The 26261-nt window shown below is 48.5% G+C and overlaps 2 protein-coding genes across 3 annotated transcripts in view; both read left to right on the forward strand.

The window, feature by feature from the left end:
* LOC310832525 (uncharacterized protein) overlaps positions 1–20026 on the forward strand; it is a 30650-nt gene extending 10624 nt beyond the window's left edge. The window contains exon 4 of the transcript XR_014558334.1: positions 20012–20026. The gene's annotated coding sequence lies outside the window, so the exon portion shown is untranslated. The remainder of the gene's footprint in view (positions 1–20011) is intronic.
* The window catches only part of LOC310832603 (septin-4-like), a 32545-nt gene continuing 17093 nt past the window's right edge, over positions 10810–26261 (forward strand). The window contains exons 1-5 of one of the 2 annotated variants that reach the window (XM_083714698.1): positions 10810–11127; positions 22824–23150; positions 24120–24213; positions 25081–25167; positions 26010–26133. In XM_083714698.1, coding sequence (XP_083570824.1) covers positions 11125–11127; positions 22824–23150; positions 24120–24213; positions 25081–25167; positions 26010–26133 — 635 coding nt within the window. In that variant the 5' untranslated portion in view covers positions 10810–11124. The remainder of the gene's footprint in view (positions 11128–22823; positions 23151–24119; positions 24214–25080; positions 25168–26009; positions 26134–26261) is intronic. The other variant, XM_083714699.1, reaches the window with a different exon arrangement.

Below are 26261 nucleotides of genomic sequence, written 5' to 3' on the forward strand. Positions count from 1 at the left end.
GGAAAGTTGAACTCTCAGAAAGTTATTCTATGCTGATTCATCATTTGTGCATATCTGACTAACGGATGGCTCTCCCTTTAGTCAGAGAGTACATTAGGCATCTTGACACCCTTCTCTGGGTGCTTCCTTTAAGTGGAGACTCAGAGGGTGATGGCAAGCAAGAGCAGAGCCTTTTTGGTTGTGGCTCCCTGCCTGTAGAACACACTCTTCCCAGTGAGGTCTGCCTGGTGCTGTCCTTGACATCTTATCTGCCCCCCACTCCTAGACCTTTGTTGGGCTATGACGATGCCGTTTGCTGTGAGTTTGGGCTGCTGAACCTTGTCTCTGCCATTGGGGGGATTTGTGGATTTCAATGAGCTGCGTGTGTTTTTATTCTAAAGTATTTTCGGGCTATGCTGGCACTCAGAGGTGCGTTGTAAGTCACCTGGATGTCATCTATTGTGTGACAAGTGGCTGACAAGTAAAAAGGATTTATTTATTTTATTTATTTATTCCAGGTGGGGGTGGGGTGGAGGTGTAAATGACTATCAGGCTCTCACAACAACTCTATGAGTAGGTTAGGCTGAGAGGGCATGACTGGCTCAAGGTCACCCAGTGAGCATCATTCAAACACTGATCTCCCAGGACCTAGCTTGACACTGATCACCACACCACACTGGTTCTCATAATAATAATAATAATAATGATGATGATGATGATGATGATGATGGTGATGATGCACTCAGGGATACTGTCTCATAGCCAGGGCCGCTTGCCTAGTTGCCCATCCTAACAGTTGCCTCTCAGTTCCTTTGCAAGATAAGACCATCAGAAGAGCAGGCCAAGGGGACCTATCTAGTCCTCACAATGGCCAATGGCAATTCTCCGCACTTGGGATTCCCAGCAGCTGGGATTTGGGGGTGTCCTGCCTCTGACAGAGGCGGCTAAACATAGCCATTTTGGCTAGTATATCACTCATAGCCATATTGTGAATTTATCTAATCTTCTTTTAAAACCATCCGGGTTGGTGGCCACCTTTGCCTCCTGCGGCAGCGAGCTCCACCTTTTAACTCAGCATTGCACGAAGAAGTCCTTTCTTTTATGTGTCTTGAATCTTCTAACATTCAGCTTCATGGGATGTCCATGATGAGTTCTAGTGTTATGAGAGAGGGAGGTAATCTTCTTCCGAATTTATTCCCTTCATTTTCCAACCTGAACAGCCTTAAGGTGTGACCAGTTGGCACATGCAGAGCATGTGGAAACAGGTCTGACTGGGACCCATGTGGCCAGTTAGATGCATAAAGGTAAAGGTAAAGGGACCCCTGACCATTAGGTCCAGTCGTGACTGACTCTGGGGTTGCGGTGCTCATCTCGCTTTATTGGACGAGGGAGCTGGCGTTCAGCTTCCGGGTCACGCAGCCAGCATGACTAAGCCACTTCTGGCAAACCAGAGCAGCGCACAGAAACACCGTTTACCTTCCCGCTGGAGCGGTACCTATTTATCTACTTGCACTTTGACATGCTTTCAAACTGCTAGGTTGGCAGGAGCAGGGACCGAGCAACAGGAGCTCTCCCTGTCGCGGGGATTCGAACCGCCAACCTTCTGATCAGCAAGTCCTAGGCTCTGTGGTTTAACCCACAGCGCCACCCGCATCCGTTTAGATGCATAGAACTGCAGAATTATAGAGCTGGAAGGGACTCAAGGGGTCATCTTGAAGAACCCCCTGCAACTCAGAAATCACAGCTGAAGAATCCCTGACTGCTGGCCATGCAGCCTCTGCCAACTTCCAAGTGAGTCCATTCCACTGTTGAACAGCTCTTACCCTCAGAATGTTCTTCCTAATCTTTGGTCGGAATTTCCATTCATGTAACTTGAATCCATGGGTTCAAGTCCTACCCTCCAGAGCAGGAGAAAACAAGCTTGCAATGTCTTCCATGTGACAGCCCTTTAGATATTTGAAGATGGCGTTATCACATCACCTCTCAGTCTCCTCTTCTCCAGGCTAAACACCCCCAACCCCCTTCACTGTTCCTCATAAGGCTTGGGTCTCAGGCCCTTTTCTGTCTTCGGTTGCCCTCATCCTCACATTTTCTATCTTATGTCAATAGAAATGGGATGCGAGCAATCTTGAGTTTACCCTGTAGGTGGCAGTGTTGACTTAACAACTGGTCTTCTGCCCGAATCCTCTCCAATCTTTTTGTTTCCTATAGCTTGTGGAAGCCACCAAGGTTGATGGCTATAGGATTAGCCAGAAGGAAGACTCTCTTCTAACTGACTTCTGTTCTGAGGGTGGACAAGTTTTAATGACAGTAAAATAGTGCACTTTTAAAAAAGGAAATGAATATTAAGGAACTTGTAACTGAAGCTTCCTCTGCCACATCCGGTGGGAACAGATTTTGACAGTGGAGCAATCACAAGGGGCAATTAACAGACGTTGCTAGTACCAGGCGGAAACTTAAATGATGTTGCTGGAAACCATTGGTGACTGGAACTTAAAATCCTAGAACTATAGAGTTCGAAGGGACCCTAAGTGTTCATCTAGTTCAACCCCCTGCAATGCTGGAATCACAGCTATAGAATGCCTTACTTGTGGGTACAGTGGTACCTCAGGTACAGATGCTTCAGGTTACAGACACTTCAGGTTACAGACTCCGCTAACCCAGAAATAGTACCTCGGGTTAACAACTTTGCTTCAGGATGAGAACAGAAATTGTGCTCCAGCGGCACGGCAGCAGCGGGAGGCCCCATTAGCTAAAGTGGTGCTTCAGGTTAAGAACAGTTTCAGGTTAAGAACGGACCTGCAGAACGAATTAAGTACTTAACCTGAAGTACCACCGTATAAGGATCTTGGCCACGGGGCGGGGGGGGGGGAGCTATTTCCTTGATCACATATAGCCCTTCAAACGGGGTCCCTTAACAAAACCTTGGTATGTGGGTATTAGAGTCATTATCCCATAAAGCTTAGAATTGTCTTCACAGACTGGCAGCAACTCTCCAAGGTTTCATTTTGGCATTGTTCCCACTCCTACTTAAGAGATACTGGGGATTGAAACTGGGGCCTTCTGGATGCAAAGCAGGTGTCCTGAGACACAGGAATGTAGGAAACGGCCTTACGCCAAGTCAGACCATTGGTCCATCTAGCTCACTGCTGAGTGGCAGTGGCACTCCTGGATTTCAGGCAAAAGGGTCTCTTTCTGTCCAACTGGAAATTAAGGGAAGTTTAGGGAATTTTTTAATGATTGATGTTTTAATGTATTTTAAATCTCTGTTGGAAGCCACCCAGAGTGGCTGGGGAAACCCAGCCAGACGGCAGGATACAAATTATTATTATTATTATTATTATTATTATTATTATTATTATTATTATTGATCTTTTCAACATGCACAGCAGATGTTCTGCCTCTGAGCCTCACCCCTTTCCCAGCCTCTGACTGAGCAGGGAGAAACAACAAAAGTTAGCATCTCTGCTCTGTGTCTAACTTCATGTGAATTTTTTTTTCTTTTTTTAAAAATGGTTTTGATCATTTTAAAGTGCAATCAGAACTAGACAGCAAGACAGTTCCTTCTACCCTTTTAATATCTCTTCCTCCTGCCTCATTTTCCATTCCTTCTCCCAACTGGTTGTCTGTTTTTTTACCTCTCAGCAGTCAGTCAACATTCTGTAGTGACTGAGCATGCTCAGTCTTTAGTCAAGTATTTTTCTTTTTGCAAAAGTATGTATGAGTCTCCCTACCCTTAAATCTGCTGGTCCCTTGCCCTTGCAGGTGAGAGTTGTGCTTTTGTCTCCCTACCAGTGGACTCCCCTCCCCTGAAGTTTGAAAACAAAAATTGAATATATTAAAAACCCTTGGGTGCCGCCTCTGTTTTAATTCCCCTTCTGGCTAATTGTGCCTATGCAAGGCCACAGAATTGCTCGAGGGCTTCAAGGTGGATGTGCTACTCTGACAGGTATACTAATGGACTTCACCAGGAATAGCTTCACCTGTTGAATTGTTGCACATCTGGTGGCTATTAAAGATGCAAGAGCAAAGCTGGTTTATTAAAAAAAAAATATTAAGCAAGGCTGGCTTAAAAGGGGTGGAGAACATAAGAACATGGAATCATAGAGTTGGAAGGGACCACAAGAGTCATCTCCTCCAACCCCCTACAATGCAGGAGTGTTTTGCCCAATGTGGGACTTGAACCCACAACTCTGAGATTAAGAGCCTCATACTCTACCAACTGAAGGGATGCGGGTGGCGCTGTGGGTTAAACCACAGAGCCTAGGACTTGCCGATCAGAAGATCGGTGGTTCGAATCCCCGCGACGGGTTGAGTTCCCGTTGCTCGGTTCCTGCTCCTGCCAACCTAGCAGTTCGAAAGCATGTCAAAGTGCAAGTAGATAAATAGGTACCGCTCCGGCGGGAAGGTAAACGGCATTTCCGTGCGCTGCTCTGGTTTCACCAGAAGCGGCTTTGTCATGCTGGCCACATGACCCGGAAGCTGTATGCCGTCTCCCTTGGCCAATAAAGCGAGATGAGCGCCGCAACCCCAGAGTCGGCCACAACTGGACCTAATGGTCAGGGGTCCCTTTACGTTTACTCTACCAACTGAGCTATCCCAGCATCCTGTTCTCACAGTAGCCATCCAAATGCCTTTTTTGGGAAACAGGCAAATAGGATTTGAACACAAGCCCTCTCCTCTTCTGGAGTTTTTAGCATCTGGTATTCAGAAGCATCCCTGCCTCTGATTGCGGAGCCACAGCATAGGCACTGTGACTAGTAGCCTTCAATAGCCCTCTCCTCCATGAATTTTCAAAGCGATTTGGGTTGGTGGCCCTCACTGCCTCCCATGGGAAGCTACGTGAAAAAGGTGTCTGGGGACAACTGCAGGAATGGATAAGATGAATGCTGCTCTGCAGTCTGGGTGCCTGTCTCTGCAACAGGTCTGGCCCTGCTGGGTTTGGCTGTTGGGAAGAGAGAGGCCTGGGCAGCGGGCCAGATCCTTCCCAAAATAAAATCTGGCCTCTGTAGATAATTATAGCTCTTCCCCCATGAGCTGCTGCAGCCTCCCTCCCTTCCTAGGAAGCTGGGCTTAAGGGTGGTCCATCCCATGAGTAGGGGGTGTGACAGGGAGGGGGAGGGAGAGGGGAAAGGGGAGGAATTTGATTCCGTTTGCATTTAAAGGCAAACCGACCTCATTTGCACTTGGTGAACTGAAATGCAACTTTCCCTTGGAATCCTCTGAATTTTGCCAAGCCGTTTGGCAGCAAAGTAATGTGTGCAAAAATGCATATGCTATGGGCAAGTCTGCATAAAAGAGCATATAATCATGAAAATAACATACAGAACAAACATTATATGATGGTGAAATTGCTTCTTAAAAATATGTATGGTTATTTGGTGAAAATATGGTGGCTGAATGAAATGCCCTGATTCAGTTCCTAACGGTCCCAGACACACAAAATCAAACTGTTGAATATCTGCTGACCTGTTTATTTTAACAAATGTTAAAAAGTATGCTTTCTGATTATTGAGTTTTATTATACTTTGTAACCTAATGGTGTTACGTTGTGTATGTAAACTGTTGCACTAAATCAAATGCTGTGGGCCTTAAAGACCAATAGTAGCACCTTAAATTTGGCTCAGAAGCACACAAGCAGCCTGTATCATGTGTGCAGGATGAGCGCGATAGGATCAGAGCACCTGGCTCCTACAAGTCTGCCCCAATCGAAGCTTCCATACCATCTCCAAGGGCAGCCCCATGCAGAATGCACTGCAGTAATCCAGCCTAGATGTAAGCAAAGCATGTGTCCTGAAGGCGAGGCCCGCCTTCTTCTGGTTTGGTGGCTGCCGGTGAGCCAGCTGAAGGTGGTACAGAAACCAGCCCTGGCACCTGAAGAAGGGCATGCCTCCTCCATTCCACAGGCTTCTCCTGCCTTCTCCCTGGGCCACTGGACTGGTGATGTGCAGTGGGAGATGTCTGGTGGCTTGGGGGCAAGTCTGAGCTTTGGCCCTATGGGCCCTGGTAGTTGGGATAGGGTTTCCTTGGGGAATTCCTGTTGGACAGCCTCAGGCAGGGTAGCCTCCTCATCTCCAGTGGTTAGCTCAGAACCTGGAACCTCCCTCTGGTGCCTCTGCTGTGTCCCTGTGTCCAGATCACTGCTGGATCCAGGGTTGTGAAACCTGGCCACTGATGACACCTGAGACTGAGATTGAGTCCAGGAGCCTCCACAGAACACCAGTGGAATGTTTGAGCCCACAGGGACATTTGCATTGGTCAGAGACCAGGACTCAGCTATACATCCATACCTTGGGTTACAGCCACTCCAGGTTGCGTTTTTTCGGGTTACGCACCCGCCAAAACCCGAAAGTAGCGGAATGGGTTACTTCTAGGTTTCAGCAGTCGCGCATGCACAGAAGAGCTAAATCACGCTTTGCGCATGACCAAATCGCAACCTGCCCGTGTGCAGACGTGCTGCTGCGGGTTGCGAACGTACATCCTGCACGGATCACATTTGCAACCCGAGTGTCCACTGTAGAGCTGCAAATATAACGTTTTAAGTGCATTTTACAAATGTGACACTAGATGGAGATGGTGAGCTTATGGCAAATTCCATATATTTTTCAAAACACTTTTAAAAAGAGCATTTTCACAGTGTATTTTTATATATGCCTAGATTCCACCTTTGTTGCATATCTAATCCAGCAGGGCTCTGGATAGGATATAAGATGGGGGACACCTGACTTGACAGTAACACATGTGACAGTATCTAGGGGTCTTAGTAGACCAAAAGCTTGACATGAGTCAACAGTGGGATGCAGCAGCAGAGAAGCTAATGCTATTCTAGGCTGCATCCACAGAAGTCTAGTGTCCTGGTCAAGGAAAGTAATAGTACGGCTCTAGTCTGCCTTGGCCAGGCCATACCTGGAGTATTGTGATCAGTTCTGGTGGCCCCAGTTCAAGGAGGATATTGACAAGCTGGAACATGTGTAGGAGAGGGCAACTGAGATGATCAAGGGTCCAGCAATCAAACCTTATTTATAAGCCACAGTGAAGGGAGCTAGGTAAATTTAGCCTGGAGAAGAGAAGACAGAGGGGATATGAGAGCCATCTTCAAATATCTGAAGGGCTGTCACATGGAAGATGGAGCAATCGTCTTTTCTTCTTCTCCAGAGGATCCAAACCAGTGGATTCAAATGACAAGAAAGGAGATTCTGACTCAACATGAGGAAGAACTTTCAGTAAGAGCCGTTGGACTGTTGAGCGGACAACCTCCGAAGGTGGTGGAATGTCCTTTGTTGGAGGTTTTTAAGCAGAGGCTGTTTGGTCATGTTTCGGGGATTCTTGAGTTGTGATTCTTGCGCTGCAGCGGATTGGACCAGATGATCCTTGGAAGTCCCTTCCAACTCTCCAACTTTAAGATGTTGATAAGGATGGTGAAGCTCGCTGCTCAAAAGAAGATTTATGCCACCTGCTTCAGGGTTGATTGCCATTTCTTCTCCCGCTTCCCCAACAAGTGCTACTTTGATTTGCTTGGGCTCCAAATGCTGCCATTGACAGCCTCCAACCGTGACTACTGCCAGCTCCCCTCTTGGCACTGTGTGCCAAAGCATCTGTTGCAAGCATCCCACATGCCGGGCTCCTTGCATAGTTCCCGACTGGCTGTTCAGCTCTTTACAGCACGCCGTCCTCGTTGGCGGCTTTGGAGAGATTGTGCCTGCATTTTCAGCACATCGCCATGTGCCGTTTGCTGCCTGCCGTGTTTTGCTGCCTGCAGCCGATTTCCAACTAGCCTTACATGCTGCCGGGGTTGTCACCTGTGATGGCACTAGGCTTCTCCCTTTCTCCAAGGGCCAGCCCTGCTGTGAGGCAAGTAGATAAGCATCCACCCAGAGCCACAGGTTTCAAGGGCCAGAGCACAGTGGGAGGCAGGCTGCTGGGATCTGGCAGGCAGCATCCTCTAGGAAGGCCGCCTCTCTGCAAGCCCTGCTGAGGTCAACAGGAGCACAGCAGGACATAACAATGTGTTGCACACATGTGCCTGTGGGTTTCCCCCTCCTTTTCCACACCAGGTGCCAAAATGTGGCTATTTTCACCAGGGAGGGTGTGTGCACTTCCTCTGGCAAATGGGCACATTTTGCAAAGGTGCGGAATGGCAGAAATTGGGGAAGGGCTGTAGTTCAGCAGCTGGGCATCTGCTTGGCATGCAGACAGTCCCAGGTTTAATCCCCAAGGGCATCTTCAAACAGGACTGGGGGAAGGGGAAAGACTGCTGCCGGTCAGTGTTGACACTATTGAACTAGATGGACTAGTGGCCTGGCTCACCATCAAGCAGTATCCTGGGTTCCCCATTGCAGTGCAGCACCAGAGTCATGAGATGTTGCCCTGGCATGAGAACATAATAAGAGCCCTGCTGGATCAGGCCCGTGGCCCACCTAGTCCAGCATCCTGTTCTCATAGTAGTCAACCAGATGCCTGTGGGAAACATGCAAGCAGGATTCGAGCACAAGTTGTGAGGTAGGAGAGCTGAAAATAATGCCAGTACTGTATAGTTCACATCTAGCAACCAATGCACCCCTTGGGCTGCAGATAGTATCTGGGTGAAGATAAAGGTAAAGGGACCCCTCACCGTTAGGTCCAGTCGCGGACAACTCTGGGGTTGCAGCACTCATCTTGCTTTACTGGCCGAGGGAGCCAGCATACAACTTCCGGGTCATGTGGCCAGCATGACTAAGCCACTTCTGACGAACCAGAGCAGCGCACGGAAACGCCGTTTACCTTCCCGACAGAGCGGTACCTATTTATCTACTTGCACTTTGACGTGCTTTCGAACTGCTAGGTTGGCAGGAACAGGGACCAAGCAACGGGAGCTCACCCTGTCGTGGGGATTCGAACCGCTGACCTTCTGATTGGCAAGTCCTAGGCTCTGTGGTTTAGACCACAGCGCCACCCGTGTCCTAGTACCTGGGTAGATGAGTCTAAAAAAGCCTGGGACACAAATTTTCACGGCCCTCTAGCGGTTATGGTGGCTCATTTACCAGAAGTAATTAACTCTGGAAGTGTATACTCGATTCTGACCAAACAAAACTTCCTGGTGTCTGAGATCAAAGAGGCACATTGACTGACAGATGTGAATCCCGCCCCCCCCACTCTTCTACTCCATTACAAGTTTTCTCTCCCCTGCTGTGGTTTTTTGCAACCGGTATTGAGCACCATTGCTGCCTTCCACCATTGAAGGCAGAGCACAGCCATCCTGGCTAGTAGCCATTGGTAGCCCTCTTCTCCTCTATGGATATGTCCAATCTCCCTTTGAAGCCATGCAGGTTGGTGGCCGTTACTGCTTCCTGTGGCAGTGAGTTCCATAGATTAACTCCATGCTGTGTGGAGAAGTACTTCCTTTTATCTGTCCTGAGTCTTCTAACATTCAGCTTCATTGGATGTCCACGGTATCTAGTGTTACGAGAGAGGAAGAAAGACTTTTCTCTATCTGCTTTCTCCATGCCAAGCATAATTTTGCAAACTTCTACCACGTCTCTCCTCTTCCTTGCCTCTCCCCCCTCTTATCCAGTCTGCGTTTTGCCTTGCAAATCCAGGCGGAAGGCGCACCAGCAATGTTGCTGCTGTGGCAGAGAAATGCATCTGATCTGGAAGGCCTAAGAGGGTAATCCTAAGTAATCCCAGATCTTGGAGGAAGGCGCTCAGTGGACAGGCTACAGATTTAGACTTCCCCGGTTCTTTGCTTCCTTGCGGCAGAGTCCTCTGTCCTGCCAGCTCTCCGCGAGCGGAAAGGGAAACACCCTGATTCAAAGCTCTTGCTCTTTTCATCCCTGCCGCCCACTTTGCTGATCTCCTCATTTTGGCCTCCTCTTTCCTGCCTCCTTCACATCACGCAGTGAACCTTGCTGAACCCGAGCCGTCAGGTAGCTCAGATCGATGACCTGCAAAGCTTCTAGTCTGTGTTTGCAGATGGAGATGGTTTACTTTCAACACCTGTACTCTGCTTTTTTGTGCTGCTATACTAACCTTGTGAGGCTTGCAAAATGTAAAACGAGGTAAATTAAAGCAGTAAAACAACAGGGTAAACCGAGAGAACTTTGCTAAGCCTGAGCTGCTTGGAAGCCCAGATCTAATGTCCTGTAGGTTAGAGCTGCTAGGTAGCTAAACAGTAGCTTTGCATGCAGGTTCTAGGTTCAATCAAACCCTGGAATCTCCTGGTAGGAGTCAGAATATCCCCTACCTCAAATCCTAGAGAACACGCTGCCAATCAGTGTAGACCAGGGGTCAGCAAACTTTTTCAGCAGGGGGCCGGTCCACTTTCCCTCAGACCTTGTGGGGGGCTGGACTATATATTTTTTTTTGGGGGGGATGAACAAATTCCTATGCCCCACAAATAACCCAGAGATGCATTTTAAATAAAAGGACACATTCCACTCAAGTAAAAACATGCTGATTCTCGGACCATCCGCAGGCTGGATTTAGAAGGCGATTGGGCTGGATCCGGCCCCCGGGCCTTAGTTTGCCTACCCATGGTGTAGAGGATACTGAGCTAGATAGATCAAAGGTCTGAGTTAGTACAGTTTCCCTATTTTAAAGCAGCCCTTGTAACTATGAGGCCTGGAATCTTAGCTCAGTGGTGGCAGAGCATCTGCAGTTGGCCCTGGACTCCGCTGGCAGCTACAGCAGTTCTGCACTCTGCACATGCTCTTCCCCCCCCCAAAGCACCTGTTTTCCCCTCCCCCTTTCTTCCAATCCTGCCTCTTCCTTTCCGAAGCACGGGCGTCCCGTTGCTCCTTTCAACAGCATCAGCCCACGCCCCGGGTTCAAATGCCAACTCTGCCCTCTGCACGTGCCCAGAGACTCCGCCCCGTTCTGGAGCCACGGAGGGCCCCACGCTGGCTCCGAGAGAGAGGGAGCGCTGCCCACTGCCCATGCTCAGAGACACTCTGGCGTCCTGGGATCCCCGCCGCAGAGGCCCGGAGGGAGGGAGGGAGACAGGCAGGGAGGCTCCCCCGCCCGTCCTGCCGCCGGTCACATGGCTGCCTGCTTGCCTGCCTCGGTCGGCTGCCCTAATCCGGCGCCCGGCTGGGAGAGGAACGGAGCCAGCCCCGCAGACCTCACCTGCCGGCCCCAACCATCCATCCATCCCGGCCGCTTCTTCCTGCCATGGTAAGACTCGTGGGTGCGCGCCTGGAGCAGCGGGCGGGGGCAATCCGGAGTGACTCCGGAGCCGGGCTGGCGTTATTCGCCGGGATCCGGATCGTTGCGTAAGTGGCCGGCGCGTTCTCGGCTGCTCCGAGAGGCATCGCCCTCCCTGCTCCAGGGAAGGGATGCAGGGCGCCGCCGCAGCATCGCCATGGGGAGGAAGTGGGGCGCGCGGGGGGGGGGGGGAGAGAAGTAGACAGGCCTCTGCCCCGAGCGGCTCTCCAGAGCTGCATTTCGGAGGCACAGGTAGGAGCTCCCCCTTCTCCCTGGCCGGTTTGGCCACAAATAACCTTTTTTAGCGCTTTTTCCAGCCAGGGGAAAGGGAAACTCTGAGCACCTGCAGATTGCCTGCCTGCCTGCTTATTTATTTATTTATTTACTGAATTGCACCCCAGCTTCTTTCCTCGAATGAGCTCAAGGTGGCATACATGGTATTTCCCTCCCGGCACAACAACCCTGTGCGGTAGGCCAGGCTGAGAGGCAGTGTGACTGATCCTCAAGGTCACCCACCCAGTGAGTTTCTTAGTGGCAGGAGGATTTGAACCCCTGGCCGCTCAGGTCCCAGCACTCTAACCATTACAGCACACTGGCTCTTGTAAGGCAGAGCTCTGGCCCAGTTTGCACATCACCGAAAGTCAAACTATTTATATATTTATTGCATTTCTGTCCCAACTTTCCTCCCAGGAGCTCAGGGTGGCATATAGTCGAAGTTCTCTTTTATTCACACAACAACCCTGTGAGGTAGGTTAAGGACTGAGAGGTGGGGACTGGTCACCATGGTCAACAAGTGAGCTTCATGGCTGAGTGGGATTTGAACCCTAGCTTCTCCCCGGTCCTTATTTGATGCTCTAACCACTAGGCAACACTGGTCCTTATTCCAGGCATGCTGTCCTTCCTGCATCTGGAGTAAGGGGGTTAGAGAGGGGGCTTCCTCTCAGTTAGTAAGATTGGGGGTTCCCCTTCTTCAGCGCCAGGGAGCAGAAACGAGGATGAGTCAGGACTGCACTTGGCACCAGCCACAAACTGTCTAGCTCATTTTAGGCAAGGATCTGTTCTCCTCAGCCTCAGTTTTACCACCTGGAATATGGGGTGAATGGATACAGTGTGTGTGTGTATGTGAGCCTCCCTCGCAGGGGTGTTGTATGTGCTGTGCTCTAAAGCATTTTAAATGCTCCAGAGGTGGATACTCATTGAAATCTGTTAACCCAAGCTGTTGTTGATACTATTTCTGCCATTTATTTATCAGTTTATTGTATTTATTTCCCACCTTTTCCTCCAAGGAGCTCAAAGTGGCATACGTGGTTCTTCTCCTCTTCATTTAATTCCCGCAACAAACCTGTGAGGTTGGTCAGGCTGTGAGGGAGTGAGGCAGTCACCCTGCTAGTTTCATGACTGAGTGGGGAGATTTGAACCATGGTCTCTCCCAGGTCTTGGTACAACTCTCTAACCACTATGCAACACCGCCGCTCAGCCACTTTATGCAGCAAAAAAGTCAGAAAACAACAGAACAAAATGCATAAAAGCCAGAATTATTTTTTAAACGTGACAATACAAAATCCACAAAGTTCTCATCCAGCAATACATTTTTTTCTTCTTACATTTATATTCCCCCTCACTCCAAAAAGCTCTAGGAGATGTTGATGGTTCTCCTCTCCCCACTGTTTCATCCTCACAACAACCCTGTGAGGTAGGCCACACTGAGAGAGGAGAAGGATTAGCCCAAGGTCACCCAGTGAGCGTTAGTAAGGAGGCAACGTTAACATTAACCAGACCTTGGCCTAGTTGCACAAACAACACAAACATTCTTCTTTGGGACTTGGGGGGGGGGTTAATTTCATTTCACAGGAATCGTAGAAATGTAGGGACCCACAGAATCAATGCAGGATGTATATATACATATGTATATGACACCCTGATTCTTGCCCTGATTTTGCCACCCTCTGGAACGAGGTGTGTGCATGTGTGTGTGTGTGTGTGTGGGAGAGAGAGAAAGAGAAAGAGAGAGAGACCTTGAGGCAATCACCTCCTCCTTGAGTCGCCCATTGGGCACCCCACATTGTTTTCCTCTCATCACACACTTGAGCTGGCCCCAAATCCTCTGGGTGAGACGGAGGGGCTTCTTTCTCCCAGCGTGTAACAAATGTGCAGGATTTGTGGCCATGAGATGGGATGGGTCACCAGAGGCATGGATGGCACACATGAAAGAATTGGGCATATTCATAGGAGGAAGAAAGGGAGTTTCACAATGGCTGTGATGGAACCTCCAGCTTCAGAGGCAGCCTATCTCTGGATACCAAGCGATGGGATTAAACCACAGAGGAGATCAGCTATCTTTACACCCTCTTCCTAGAGGCACCTGTTGGAAGCAGGGGTATCAGAAGGGATGGATGTTCAGCCTGTCCCTGTTGCGCTCTTTCTTAGTAAGACTTTGGTTCATTCTCTGCACTGAAATGATCTTTGCCCTCTGTCTTTCTGGTCTTTTGTTTATTTCTAAGCAGTGGGTCATTCTCACACCACCTACCCCTGCAAGACTGCCTTGCCCCATAGATGCCCATTTGACCGCTTCGATCAGCGGAACAGCCACTGTTAGAGGTGCCACATAACACCCGCCCCACATTTGTAAGAACTTGATATTTTAGCATGGCATCACCTACACATCAGACTTCCCTATTACTCCTTTCGGGCACGTGCTAAAAACATCTTTGTTTGAGCAAGCCTGTCCACAGGTTTAGAAAGCCGTTGCGAGTTTTAATCAATTTTAGTCTGTTGTTATTTTACTTTTTATAAAGTCTTAAATACTAATTAATTCTTCTTATTGATAATTTTATTGTGAACAGCTTTGAGTTGTTTTTTCCCCCTTTTAATAACCATGCAGTATATAAATTTCGTGAGATAAATAAATAAATAAGCACCTCCACCACTCATGTAATTTTCCCATGGCTTTCTACAACATGCGGAAGTTCATGCCAGAGATTCTCAATATATTTTAAAATCTCATGCAACAAGCCAGGCATTCTATGCATGTTTGTGTGTGTGTGGCGGAAGCAACAGTTCACTTATAAATAAATCTGGGGGCAGCGGATAGCTTCTCAAGAACTTTCCAGATCTTCAACACTGCTGGCGAAAAGAGTACATCTTTTTCCTTGTATAATGGACCTCTTTCGCTCCTCTTTTTGAGGAACTCTTCAGGGAGAGGCTAGGAGGCAAAATATTTTAATGGATCCTGGGGGTCAGAAAACAGGGGAGGGCTGTTAACTTCCCCTCCACTCATTGGCTTACCAGAAGCAGTTGGCTGTGCAGCATTGGAAACAGGAGACTAGACTAGGTAGATCTCAGTCTGATCTATTGTTGCTCTTCTTATCTGAACAAGAAAGCTAAATCATTGAGATTTGCTGGTACGGACATTCCTTTAAATCAAATCCATCTGGTTCAAAACTACTTGGTTAAAAGGCATATGATTTAATCAAGCTAGAAAAATATTTGCGAATCGGGCCAACAGCCTTCCTCGTAACTCAGCTTTAACAAGTTCTGCAATGCCGTTCGCTTCTGGTTGAGTTCATGTGCTGATAGGCTAAGCTGGCTGATGCTGAGACGAGGATTTCTAGGGATGAATAATATTTAAATTGACTGTTCAAAAGAGAATTGCATTGACCTCCCTACTGACTGCTGTAAGCAACTAGCTGACATCCTGTTGAACCTGTAAGATGGCTTCACACCTGAGTTTCTAATGTTTGAGATCTTTAACACACCCGCAAGCTCATTTGAGCATATGCAGAGTGTTTTCCCCTTGTACAGTTCTGGCTGTCCCCCCTCAAATAGAATATTGTAGAGTTGGAAAAGGTTTGGGAAAGGTCAACCAAAATGATCACTGGGATGGAATGACTCTCCTGTAAAGAAAAGTAGCAGTGTTTGGGACTTTTTAATTTAGAAAAATGCTGAGACATGATAGAAGTTTATAAAATGATGCCTGGCATGTAGAAAAACGTATCAAGAAAAGTTTTCCTCCCTCTCTCATAACCACCATAATTTGTCAACATCCCATATGCTGAATGCTGGAAGATTCAGGACAGATAAAAGAAAGTCCTTCTTCATGCAGCGCATAGTTAAACTGTGGAACTCACTGCCACATGAAGCAGTGATGCCCACCAACTTGGATGGCTTTGAAAGAGGATTCGATAAAATCATGGAGGAGGAAAGGGCTATCAGCGTCTCTTAGCCATAATGGCTATTCTCTGCCTCCACAATTGGGAGCCAGCAATGCTTCTGAATGTCAGCTACCAGAAGTTCTCCTGTCCTCCAGTCCTTTTTGCTGATTTCCCACAGACATCTGGTTGGCTGTTGTGTGAACAGGACGCTGGACTGGATGGGCCAGGGGCCTGATCCAGTAGGTGCTTCTTACGTTCTTGTTAACTCAGTTCTGCAGCTAGAAGAAGGGCATTCAGAGACCAGGGATGTGATCCACATTCAAGTCCTGATAGCGCCACGCTTTTGAAACTTTATCACTCTTCTGGCTGGGGCCAGTTCACTGGCAAGTGCAGGGCACTCTGCATATGCTCAGAGATGCTCCTATATTGTTCCTTCAGAGGATTTGGAATCAAAGTGAACGAATGGAAGCCAGCAGTAAGCGCTGGCTCCCCTCCCTCTGCCACCCAGCACCAATGGCGGAAACCCTTTCTATTGCACGCTGTTCCAAAACAGCTGCCCCCAGGTGGGTCGAAGGACATGCAGCCATTGCTGGGATGTGGCCATGCAAATGAAAGCCATGCTCTTTCTCTCTCCCCCCCCCCCGCGCCCATCCCACTGCACTCTCCCCTGATCTTACAAGCCCTGTAGCAAAATATTCCATTTGCAGCCTAGATCTCGCATCAGAGTGGAAAATGGCCTCGTCCGTCCCAGAGCCAACGAATGATCAAAAGGTACTGAGCAGGCGGAGAGGAGGATGCCCAGTTTCTGGGGCTGGATCTGGCACTATCAGGGGCAGCACCTTCTTTCCTTTCAGGGCTCGGGGGGGGGCAAGGGAAGCAAAGTCTCCACTCTCTGGGGGCCAGGGGCGTAGTAGGGAGATTTTCTGCACCCGATCTTCTGCCCTTCTCAACCCCACCCCTTTAAATTTAACGTTGCTTACAGGTTGACTTTGCCTCTGGAAGCTGAGCATTGTAGCAATGGAAGGGACCTCCAAAGTCATCTAGTCCAACCCTCTGCAATGCAGGAATTCCTGACCGGTGGCCATTTCTGACTCTTGTTCTGAGAGCCTCAGCGGTTTTGGTTCTGGTCCATGAAAGCTCATTTCACAGGATCTCACTTTTGCAGAGCGCATCTGCCTCTCTCGACTTTTATTCAGTTATTCAAATTTTAAAATGTTCATATCCTGCCTTTCTTTCATGCTGGAACCTAAGGGGGTGTACATGGTATGTGTGGTCCATGTGGTGGCCCTCACTAGGGACGTGGGGGGAAATCCGATTTAGTTTGCATTGAAAGGTGGACGTAACGAATTCACACTTTTGTGAAACAGTGTGCAAACTGAACTGCAACAGTCTTTCAAAATTCACCCCTCGAGTTTTTAGCAATGAAGTTCTTCAGCCAAGTAATGTGTAGAAAAATGAATATACTATATAAGGCAAAGTGTGCGTAAGAATGCATCTGCTGGTGAAAATTGCAAGCAAAGATTATATGAAGAGAAATTGCTTTGCAAAAATGTGTGTGTTAGCCAAGAATTGCATATGAAGGAGAAATTTTCATGGATTTTCACAGGGACTTAAAAAAAATAATGTTCGCAAACAGACATGCATTTATGAAGAATTGAAATGTACAAGTGAGAAGCTAAGATAAACTGAAATTGACAGATTTGCCTGCACCAACCATATTCTGGGAATTCTGCTCCAAGAGTGTGTCTTCCTTGGCGAAAGGTTATTCGCGGCAGGAAACATTATTGGCTTTTGTTTATTAGATTAGTTAGATTTATGTATTGCCTCACACACAAGAAGTCCCTTAGCAATTTACACCAACATTCAGTAGACAGTAAGAAGAAAGGGGGGGGTGGAGTTTCTGTGTTTGTGACTTTTTAGTTTAGAGAAAAGGAGGAAGAGGAGACATGATGGACGTGTTAAGAAATTATGCATGACATGAAGAAAGTGGATAGAGGAAAGTCTTTCTCCCTTTCTGCAATAGAAACTCAGGGACATGCTATGAAAGCAGAAGGTTGGAAGATTCAGGACAGATAAAAGGAAGTCCTGTGGAACTCCCTGCCACAGGAGGCAGTGATGGCCACCAACCTGGATGGCTTTGAAAAGAGGATTGGAAAAATTCACAGAGGAGGAGAGGGCTATTGATGGCTGCTAGCCATTGTGGCTGAGATCTACCTCTACAGTTGGAGGCAGTGATGCTTCTGAGAACCAGTTTCTGGAAGTCGCAGGAGGAGAGAGTGTGCTTGTACCCCGGTCCAGCTTGAGGTTTTCCCACTGGGGACTCTGGTTGGCCACTGTGAGAACAGGATGCTGGGCTAGATGGGCCGCTGGCCTGATCCAGCAAGGATCTTTTTATGTTCATAAGGCTATTCATGGCGACTAGCTAGAACGCTCTCCCTCTTTTAAAGGAAGCATGCCTCTGTATACCAGTCCCCGAAGATTGCAAAGGCAGAGAGCCCTGTTTGGGTCCTAACTCTTTGTGACTAGGATTTCATGCATTGATGGGCCCAACTGGGGCTGGTTCCCGGTAGGCATAGGTCCTGGGAACTGCAAAAGGGAGGAGACTGAAATCTGGGATGGAGAGATAGAGAGGAAAAAGCTGAGGTCTAGAAGCTTGACATTCTTGCAAGAAGGTTCTGCTCAAAGAGAGAGCAGGAGCGCAGAATCTGTCGGGTGTGTGTTTGGTTGCTCAACCGCATGGGCCTAAAGCAGTCGCTCACCACTCTGCGACCTCTCCAAGGTCAGAGTCGGCGAGTTTGGCTGGGATCTGGGACGCGGCAATTAGGCAGACATAATGAGTGAAATTGATTAGGGTGGATGAGCAGAGCCCCTCTCCAGATGGTACACTGTTGGGGGGGGAGAGGAGGGAGCCATCCTGACCTCGTTCTGGCCTTGCCCCACCCCACGGCTGAGGCTCGCAGCCTCTCCTGCCAGTCCTGCGTCAAATGGCAACAGCCGCCTCTTTTTGGGCAGAGGGGGCCCATCCTGCAGTCGCAAAGCATGAAAAAAGTCTCCAGCATTTCCAGCTGATAAGGACAGTTTGCCTGGGACTCTGGAGAGCTGCTACCAGTCAGTGTAGACAACACTGTGCTAGATGAACCAATGATCGGATTAGTATACAGTTCTCTTTTTATATATAGGAAGGGTTGTAGCTCAGGGATAGAGCGTCTTTGTGGCATGCAGGAGGTTCCAGGTACCTCTAGGTAGGGCTCAGGGAGAGATTCCCTGCCTAAAACTCTGGAGAGCTGCCTCTGCCAGTCAGTGTAGGCAGCAATGAACTAGATCAGGGGTAGACAACCTAAGGCCCGTGAGCCAGATGCGGCCCAGTTGCCTTCTCAATCCGGCCCATGAATAAGCATGTTTTTACATGAGTAGAATGTGTTCTTTTATTTAAAATACATCTGGGTTATTTGTGGGGCATAGGAATTTGTTCATTCCCCCCCCCAAAAAAAAATAGTCCGGCCCACCACATGGTCTGAAGGACAGTGGACCAGCCCTCAGCTGAAAAAGGTGGCTGACCCTGAACTAGATGAACAAATGATCTAAATAGTGTAATAGTATAGCTTTACACGCAGACAGTCCCAGGTCTGTTCCCGGGCATCTTTGAACAGGGCTGAGAAAAAAAAAACCCACTTGGAATTGTGGAGAGCTGCTGCCGGTCAGTGGGGACAGTACTGAGGTAGATGGGCCCATTGCCTGATTTGGTGTAAAGCGGCAACAAATGTTTGAAGGGCTTGGGGGCAAGGAGGAGGTTTTCTAACTGAAGGACTTAGGTGAAGAAGCAGAGTAAGAGATGATATGGTGGAAGTTTATAAAATTCAGCATGGCATGTTACAGGAGAGACAGCTTCAAATACCGGAAGGGCCATCACGTGGAAGATGGAGCCAGCTTGTTTTCTGCTGCTCCAGAGGGGAGGACCAGAACCAATCAATTCCGATGACAAGGAAGGAGATTCAACATCAGGAACAGCTTTCTGATGGCAAGACAGGCCTGACAGTGGAATGGACTCCCTTGGGAGGTGGTGGAGGTTTTTAAGCAGAGGTTGGGTGGCCACATTCCAGGGTTTCTTTAGCTGTGATTCCTGTATTGCCGGGGGTTGAGCTAGATGATCCTTGGGGTGCCTTCCAGCTCTAAAGATCTATGATTTGAGTTACAGATAGGTAGCCGTGCTGGTCTGCCATAGTCAAAACAAAAAAAAATCCTTCTAGTAGCACCTTAAAGACCAACTAAGTTAGTTCTTGGTATGAGCTTTTGTGTGCATGCACACTTCTTCAGATACCTGAAGAAGTATCTGAAGAAGTGTGCATACACACGAAAGCTCATTCCAAGAACTAACTTAGTTGGTCTTTAAGGTGCTACTGGAAGGAATTTTTTTTGTTTTGATCTATGATTTGAAAAGGGACAAAAAGGCTGACATCCAGGCATGGCGAGCACTGGAGTTCAAAACATCTGGAGGGTTGCAATTGGTTCCTGATCTATGACAACAACCATTATGGAATGAAAACATCCTCTTGCCTTCGCTCCCCCCGGTGTGTGGTTTGGGTCCGAGACATTTCCATCTGCTTTAACTTTGCTCCATCTTCTGGTTTCTGTCCCTCTTTTTTGCCGTCCCAACCACTTCTCTCGCCTCTCTTCCTGTGCCCTGCCCTGTACTCTCGACTCAGGCTGCAGAGGTGGAAGAGACCTTGCCAGCCCAGGATGACTTCACAGAGACCCAACCCTGCCCAGCAGAAATGCCCTTTGCTGGTGCCCCAGGAGAGGAGGATGCTGATCCTGGCCTCCCTGGGCAGCCGGAAGAGCCTGCCAGGATCCCCAGGGAGCAAGCAGTAAGACCTCGGCATGTGGGGAGAGGGAGCCTTCTGGATTTTCCTCCATGGACCCCTGATTCAAGCTGTCTTAACTTCTCCTGCGGCCTAACCCACTTTCCTTCCTTGATTGACCCAACAGCTCTTTATGTTTGGAAGATGCAAATAAGCACCATGGATTTTCCTGTTGCATTCTTTCCTTGTTCCTCTCATTGACTCTTCCTCAATTTAGCTGTGACTCCTACATGGCCCTTTGGGTCCCTTCTGAATCTCTAATTCTATGAGTATGGATTTAAGCTGGAGAATTTCTGGAATTAATTCCAGAATTAAGGGGTGCATGCAAAGTTGACTGTAGCTACTTGTTTCCTTCTGCTTCCTGTCATTTCTCCGCCTCCACCCCTATTTTGGCGACGGGCGTTGATATAAATGCTGCACTGCTATGGTATTTTTGTTATGGGGTTTAATGCTGGGGTTTGGGTCACCACTGTGGGTTTGCGTTCATCAGGGATAGAGGCCTCGTGGACCTCCATAGGTTATCATTATGGATGGCATGGAGAAAGTGTCTAGAAAAAGGTTTTACTCCCTCTCTCATAACACTCGAACTCGGGACATCCGTTGCAGCTGGATGTTGGAAGATTCAGGACACATGAAAGGAATCATACAATCATAGAAGTACGTTTTCATGCAGCGCGTAGTTGAACTGTGGAACTGATTCCCATAGGGGTCAGTGATAGCCACCAGCTTAAAGGTAAAGGGACCCCTGACCATTAGGTCCAGTCGGGACCGACTCTGGGGTTGTGGCGCTCATCTCACTTTATTGGCTGAGGGAGCCGGCGTACAGCTTCTGGGTCACGTGGCCAGCATGACTAAGCCGCTTCTGGTGAACCAGAGCAGCGCACGGAAACGCCGTTTACCTTCCCGCTGGAGCGGTACCTATTTATCTACTTGCACTTTGACGTGCTTTCGAACTGCTAGGTTGGCAGGAGCAGGGACTGAGCAACAGGAGCTCACCCCGTCGTGGGGATTTGAACCGCCGACCTTCTGATTGGCAAGTCCTAGGCTCTGTGGTTTAACCCACAGCGCCACCCGTGTCCCCTAGCCACCAGCTTAGATGCCTTTAAAAAGGGACTAGACAAACTCATGGAGGAGAGGGCTGTCAAAGGCTACTAGCCACGATGGCTGTGCCCTCTCTTACGTCCTGCTCTGTCATAATGCTGGAGTTGGTGCGGCCCCCTATTGGCAGCTACGGAAACTGCTGCGTGATAAGAGCCTTCCAATTTTATTTATATGGTAAGAGAGAATGAATAAGTTACAATTTGGTATCTTCGGGTTGGGAGATGGGAGCAGGGAAATGAGCCAAGATGCGATCTTGGCAGACCCAGTGTTTGCAAGACTACTGAACAGAACAAAAAGAAAAGAAGAAGTCTACCAAGATTGCTGTGGCTACAACACTGCTACCATTAGCACTTGGGAGACATGACATGAATTGGCAGTGGAGCTAATAATAGTTGTGCCATGATCTGAAGGCTGCAGGTAGCTAGAAGTGCCATTGGCCCAAGACATTTTGCTGTCTTAGATGGAAATGAGGTGATGCGACTGGTAGTTGTATCTGACTTCAACAATAGTGACCAGGCAGTGTCGTTGTCCACAACAGAGAGTGCAATGCTAGCTCAGGGGAGTATTGGGCAGGACAGGTGGTGCCTTGTCCTGCAGACCTCACTGCCACCTCTTCACATTTTGCTGCCTGAGGCAGCTGCTTCCCTCTCCCTAACATTAGAGCCGGCCCTGGTTGGAAAGAAAGTTTGAAGAAAGTTCATTGCACCAAGATCAGGAAAATAAACAGATCACATTTTTTTTCTTTTATAAAGTTTGTTTGTTTCATTTAATAATGTACATAAAACTGAGAGAACTGTTATAACAACAGATGAAAATCAAAATATGGAAAACAAAACTATAAAATAGGTGCATAGAATGAGTACAGTTGCACATGGGTTGAAATAGCCAAATCCAAGAAAAAAAAATTAGCGTTCTCTGATTATCAAGCATAGTTCCAGATTTGCCAGACTTGTGATGAGGGTTGCCTTGAAATTGATGTTTTGCTTCATAACAAAGGAATGCTAAATCATATTAAAAAGCGCCTTGAGGTTCTGGTCCTTGTTGAAATATCAAATTATGCATAATTTTCTCCATTCTAGCTGTATTCCAGAGTTATACCAAGCATCCAGTGTAAGATTTTGGACTGTTTTCCATTGTGCTGCCATAACTATTTGAGCTGCCAAGATCATCTATAAGACCAGTTCTTTTGACTATATATGTACATTGCTATCAACAAAAATATGCAGTAACATTGAGTGTGGACAACAAACCTATATTCTCTGTAGTAATACTAATCATTTCTGTCAAAATTAAATCTCAAAAATCTTGTGCCAACTTATATTCCCACAATAAACATGTACCATGTTTATCACAACCCATCCAACAATTACCTATTTTGGAAAGAAAGAGTTTTGACATTTGCAAAGGCGGGCGATACCACCTGTGGGGTTCTTTAACCTCAGAAAACTGGAAGCAGGTCTTAAGGGTTGTGACCCCTACATTTTACTCCCATGATAGACCCCCGTTTTAAACCCTGTGTTTACGTGCATTTCTGTTCTCTTCTCCGCTGCTTCAGATAAAGCACCTCTTGAAGGAAGACTCGGAGGAGGCCGAGCTGGTCCATTTCCTCAACGACTACCCGGCTGAGGAGGGCTTCCGCCGTGTGGAGCCGGGAGAGGCCTGGAAGGACAGGGGCCGCAGCGGTGGCGGCGCAGAGCCCGAGATGTTCCCCAGTGCAGCGCTCAGGACCCTCCCCGACGAGGCCTCGGAAGAGAAGGAGCAGAAGGGCTTCCACCGCCCCCGGCCTCTGGATCTGAAGCAGCACATGGCCGCTCCAACGCCCCCCAGCCCGTCCCGTCCCAGAAGCCCCTGGGGCAGGCTGGATCCCTATGAGTCTGATGAGGTATGGCAAACACCCCCTCTCCCGGATCTCACTTTGGCTTTCCTTCTCTCAAGCTTCCCGTACACAACCAGCTCCAAACTTCTTGGCGTTGAGGTGGGCATATTTCGCCTCATCTCCTGAGGTTCATAGAACCGTGGAATTGGAAGGGACCCCCAAGGGTTATCCAGACCAACCCTCTGCAATGCAGGAATCACCAGTAGATGGCCAACCTCTCTTTAAAAACCTCCAATGAACGAGAGTCTTCCACCTTCCCTGGTAGTCTGCCTCACTGTCAATCAGCTCTTGCCCTTCCTAATGTTTAGTCAGAATCTTCTTGTCATTTGAGTAGGGTTGTATGGGTCTTGCCCTCTGTAGTGGCAGAAAACAAGCTTGCCCAGTCTTCTGAGTGCAGGTTCCTCAACCCAGTTTAGATTTCTTAAAATGGCGGGTGCTTAGCTTTCGTGGGCATGGCATATGCGTTCTTTTGCCTTCCTGTCATTTGTTATGTTAACGTGTTTTCCAACCATCCTGCGAATTCATCTCCTTCACACTTTTGCCCACCCTGCCTTGGTGGAAGCTTTGGCTGAAGGGTGGCTAAGAAGTGTTCTAAATAAACTGATAAATCTCACGAGCAATCTCTGGGAGGACCTCGCTGGAGATGGTAGAAATATAGCATGTGGAGTATCCCCACCACACATTGAACTCCATGGGATTTTCTTCAGAGTGGATGCGTGTAGGACTGTCCAGTTAGGTGGTGTTTCTCTCTTAGGCAATATATAGCATATGATTTTTGTTGCAGGGTCTTTCAAACCTTTTACAAGGCCAGGCCTCTCAAGGATAGGATGGCTAGTAAACAACAAGAAGTATATGAATAAGTGGTTTGGACTGACTTGCTCCAGCTGTTTGGAATTCTGAGATTCTTCTAACCACACATTTCCCCTTCCTTCCTTCCTTCCTTCCTTCCTTCCTTCCTTCCTTCCTTCCTTCCAGGACGACAAAGAGTATGTGGGTTTTGCCACGCTCCCCAATCAAGTCCACCGGAAGTCTGTGAAGAAGGGCTTCGATTTCACTCTCATGGTTGCAGGTACCAGGGCACTTGGGGGGGGGCAGTTGTTCCCACTTCCCGCCTTCTCAATTACACATGAATATTTCAAGGTAGATCCAGTGCAATGCACGACAATGAATTCTGATTAAAACAGGCTATCAAGTTTCTAGCTCTCTGCCAACTTATGTTGAAGCTGTATGTTTAGGAGCACTTCCAACGCACTTTTGGGTGGTTCACAGACCTTCTGGGGACTGCGTTCTGGCCAGTACCGGATCAGGATGGAAATTGCGGCTGGCAGAGGGTGGTGGCACATCAGAGGGCAAAGCTGCCACCCCAGGGTGGATGCCTTAACCTTTTCCCTCATAGTCATCCACACTAGTAACTCCCTTATGAGGAAATGGGCTTTTAAGGTGAGAGGAAAAGTGAGTAGAAGGAGACATGATGGAAGTGTGTGGAATTAGGCATGGCATGAGAAAAGAGGGTAGAGAAAGGTCGTCGTCCCCCATGACACTAGAACTTGTGGATATCCAATGTATTTAGCAGGCGTCGAAAAGAGTATGGCGAAGGCGCCTGCCTGATCTCAATAGGCAGGGAGTTCCAAAGTGTAGATTCTGCCACACCAAATGATCAGGTTTGTAAGAACAAATGAGGAACGAATATTATGTGGCACTTGTAACAGGGCCAGATCAAAGCAGTCAAGTGGGCGCGTATGGGATAAGGCGACCTCAAATGTAAACTGGTCCCAAGTTTTTAATATTAAATAGTACCACCTTGAGCATGGCCTGAGCTTGTTCTCTTTATTTAATAAGCTATCTTTGGTCTGCACTTTTCCTTTTCTTCCCAAAAGTCTGATTCTTAAGGATCCACCTTCCTGTTGAGTGATCTTACTCCACTTTCTCTTCACAGGAGAGGCCGGGCTTGGGAAGTCCACCCTGGTGAACAGCCTTTTCCTCACAGACTTGTACAAAGACCGCAAACTCTTAAATGCCGAAGGTAGGTCTGTCGGTGGGAGTTCTGGACCAGCCTTTGCCCCTGTTCTGACACAGCGGAAGCGCTAAACTGGGGGAGCAGGTGGGGGTGTTGCTCTCAGGCCACACAGGGGGGATCTGGCTGGCTCCCAATGGAATAGGAAAATGCCTTCTACCAAGTCAGGCTACTGGGTCTGTATTGTCTGCACTGACTGGCAGCAGCTGTCCAGGATTTCAGGTGGGGAATCTCTTCCAGACTTACCTGGAGGATGCCAGTGGAAGTGGAAGCTGGGACCTCCTACATGCCGAGCAGATGCTCTGCCACTGAGCTATGGCTTTTCCCTTAAGACATAGCAACATATATCAAGCTAGACCATGGATCCACCTATCTCAGTATTGTTGACACTGACCGGCAGCAGCAGGGTGTCACGCAGGACGCACTCCCAGCACTACCTGGGATGCAACCTGGGACCTTCTGGATGCAAAGCAGGTGCTGTAACTCTGAGCTGCAGGCCTTTCTGGGCTCAGCAGACCCCTGCAAGGCAGTTCTCATGGGGGTCACGCCAGCCAGCGGCTGCTATCTGTAACAGCTAAAGAAACCCTCCATGTTTAGGAATAGTCTACCTCCAATACTTAGATGCTGGTGATGAAGCAGTGAGGAGGATGGGACAGCCACTGCTTCTTATACCCAGAACGTTGACCTGGTTGGACGCATCCTGCCCTGATTTGTTGGTTATGTTCTTGGCAGAGAGGGATTCTCAGGGTTTGAGGGTGAGGTATCCTCTCCTACTCCCTCCGGGCCCCCTGCTCCTCCTCCTCAAACCCTCCATGTTCTGAACTCCTTCCTTCCATCTTCCCCATGGCCAGAACGGATCCTCCAGACGGTGGAGATCACCAAGCATGTGGTGGACATTGAGGAGAAGGGCGTCAAACTGCGCCTCACGATCGTGGACACGCCAGGCTTTGGAGATGCCTTGAACAACACAGAGTGGTACGGCCACCTCCCAGGGGGTTGGGGGGCAGCAGAGAAGCAGAGAGGAATTAGCCCTGGCAGATTCTCAGCAGAGCTGCTTGGAGGGAATCCCATTAAACCATTGACCTTTGGGTGGGGGCCAAGGA

The sequence above is a fragment of the Podarcis gaigeae genome (assembly GCF_964106915.1).
Source record: "Podarcis gaigeae genome assembly, chromosome: 15".
Taxonomy (NCBI): Eukaryota; Metazoa; Chordata; class Lepidosauria; order Squamata; family Lacertidae; genus Podarcis; species Podarcis gaigeae.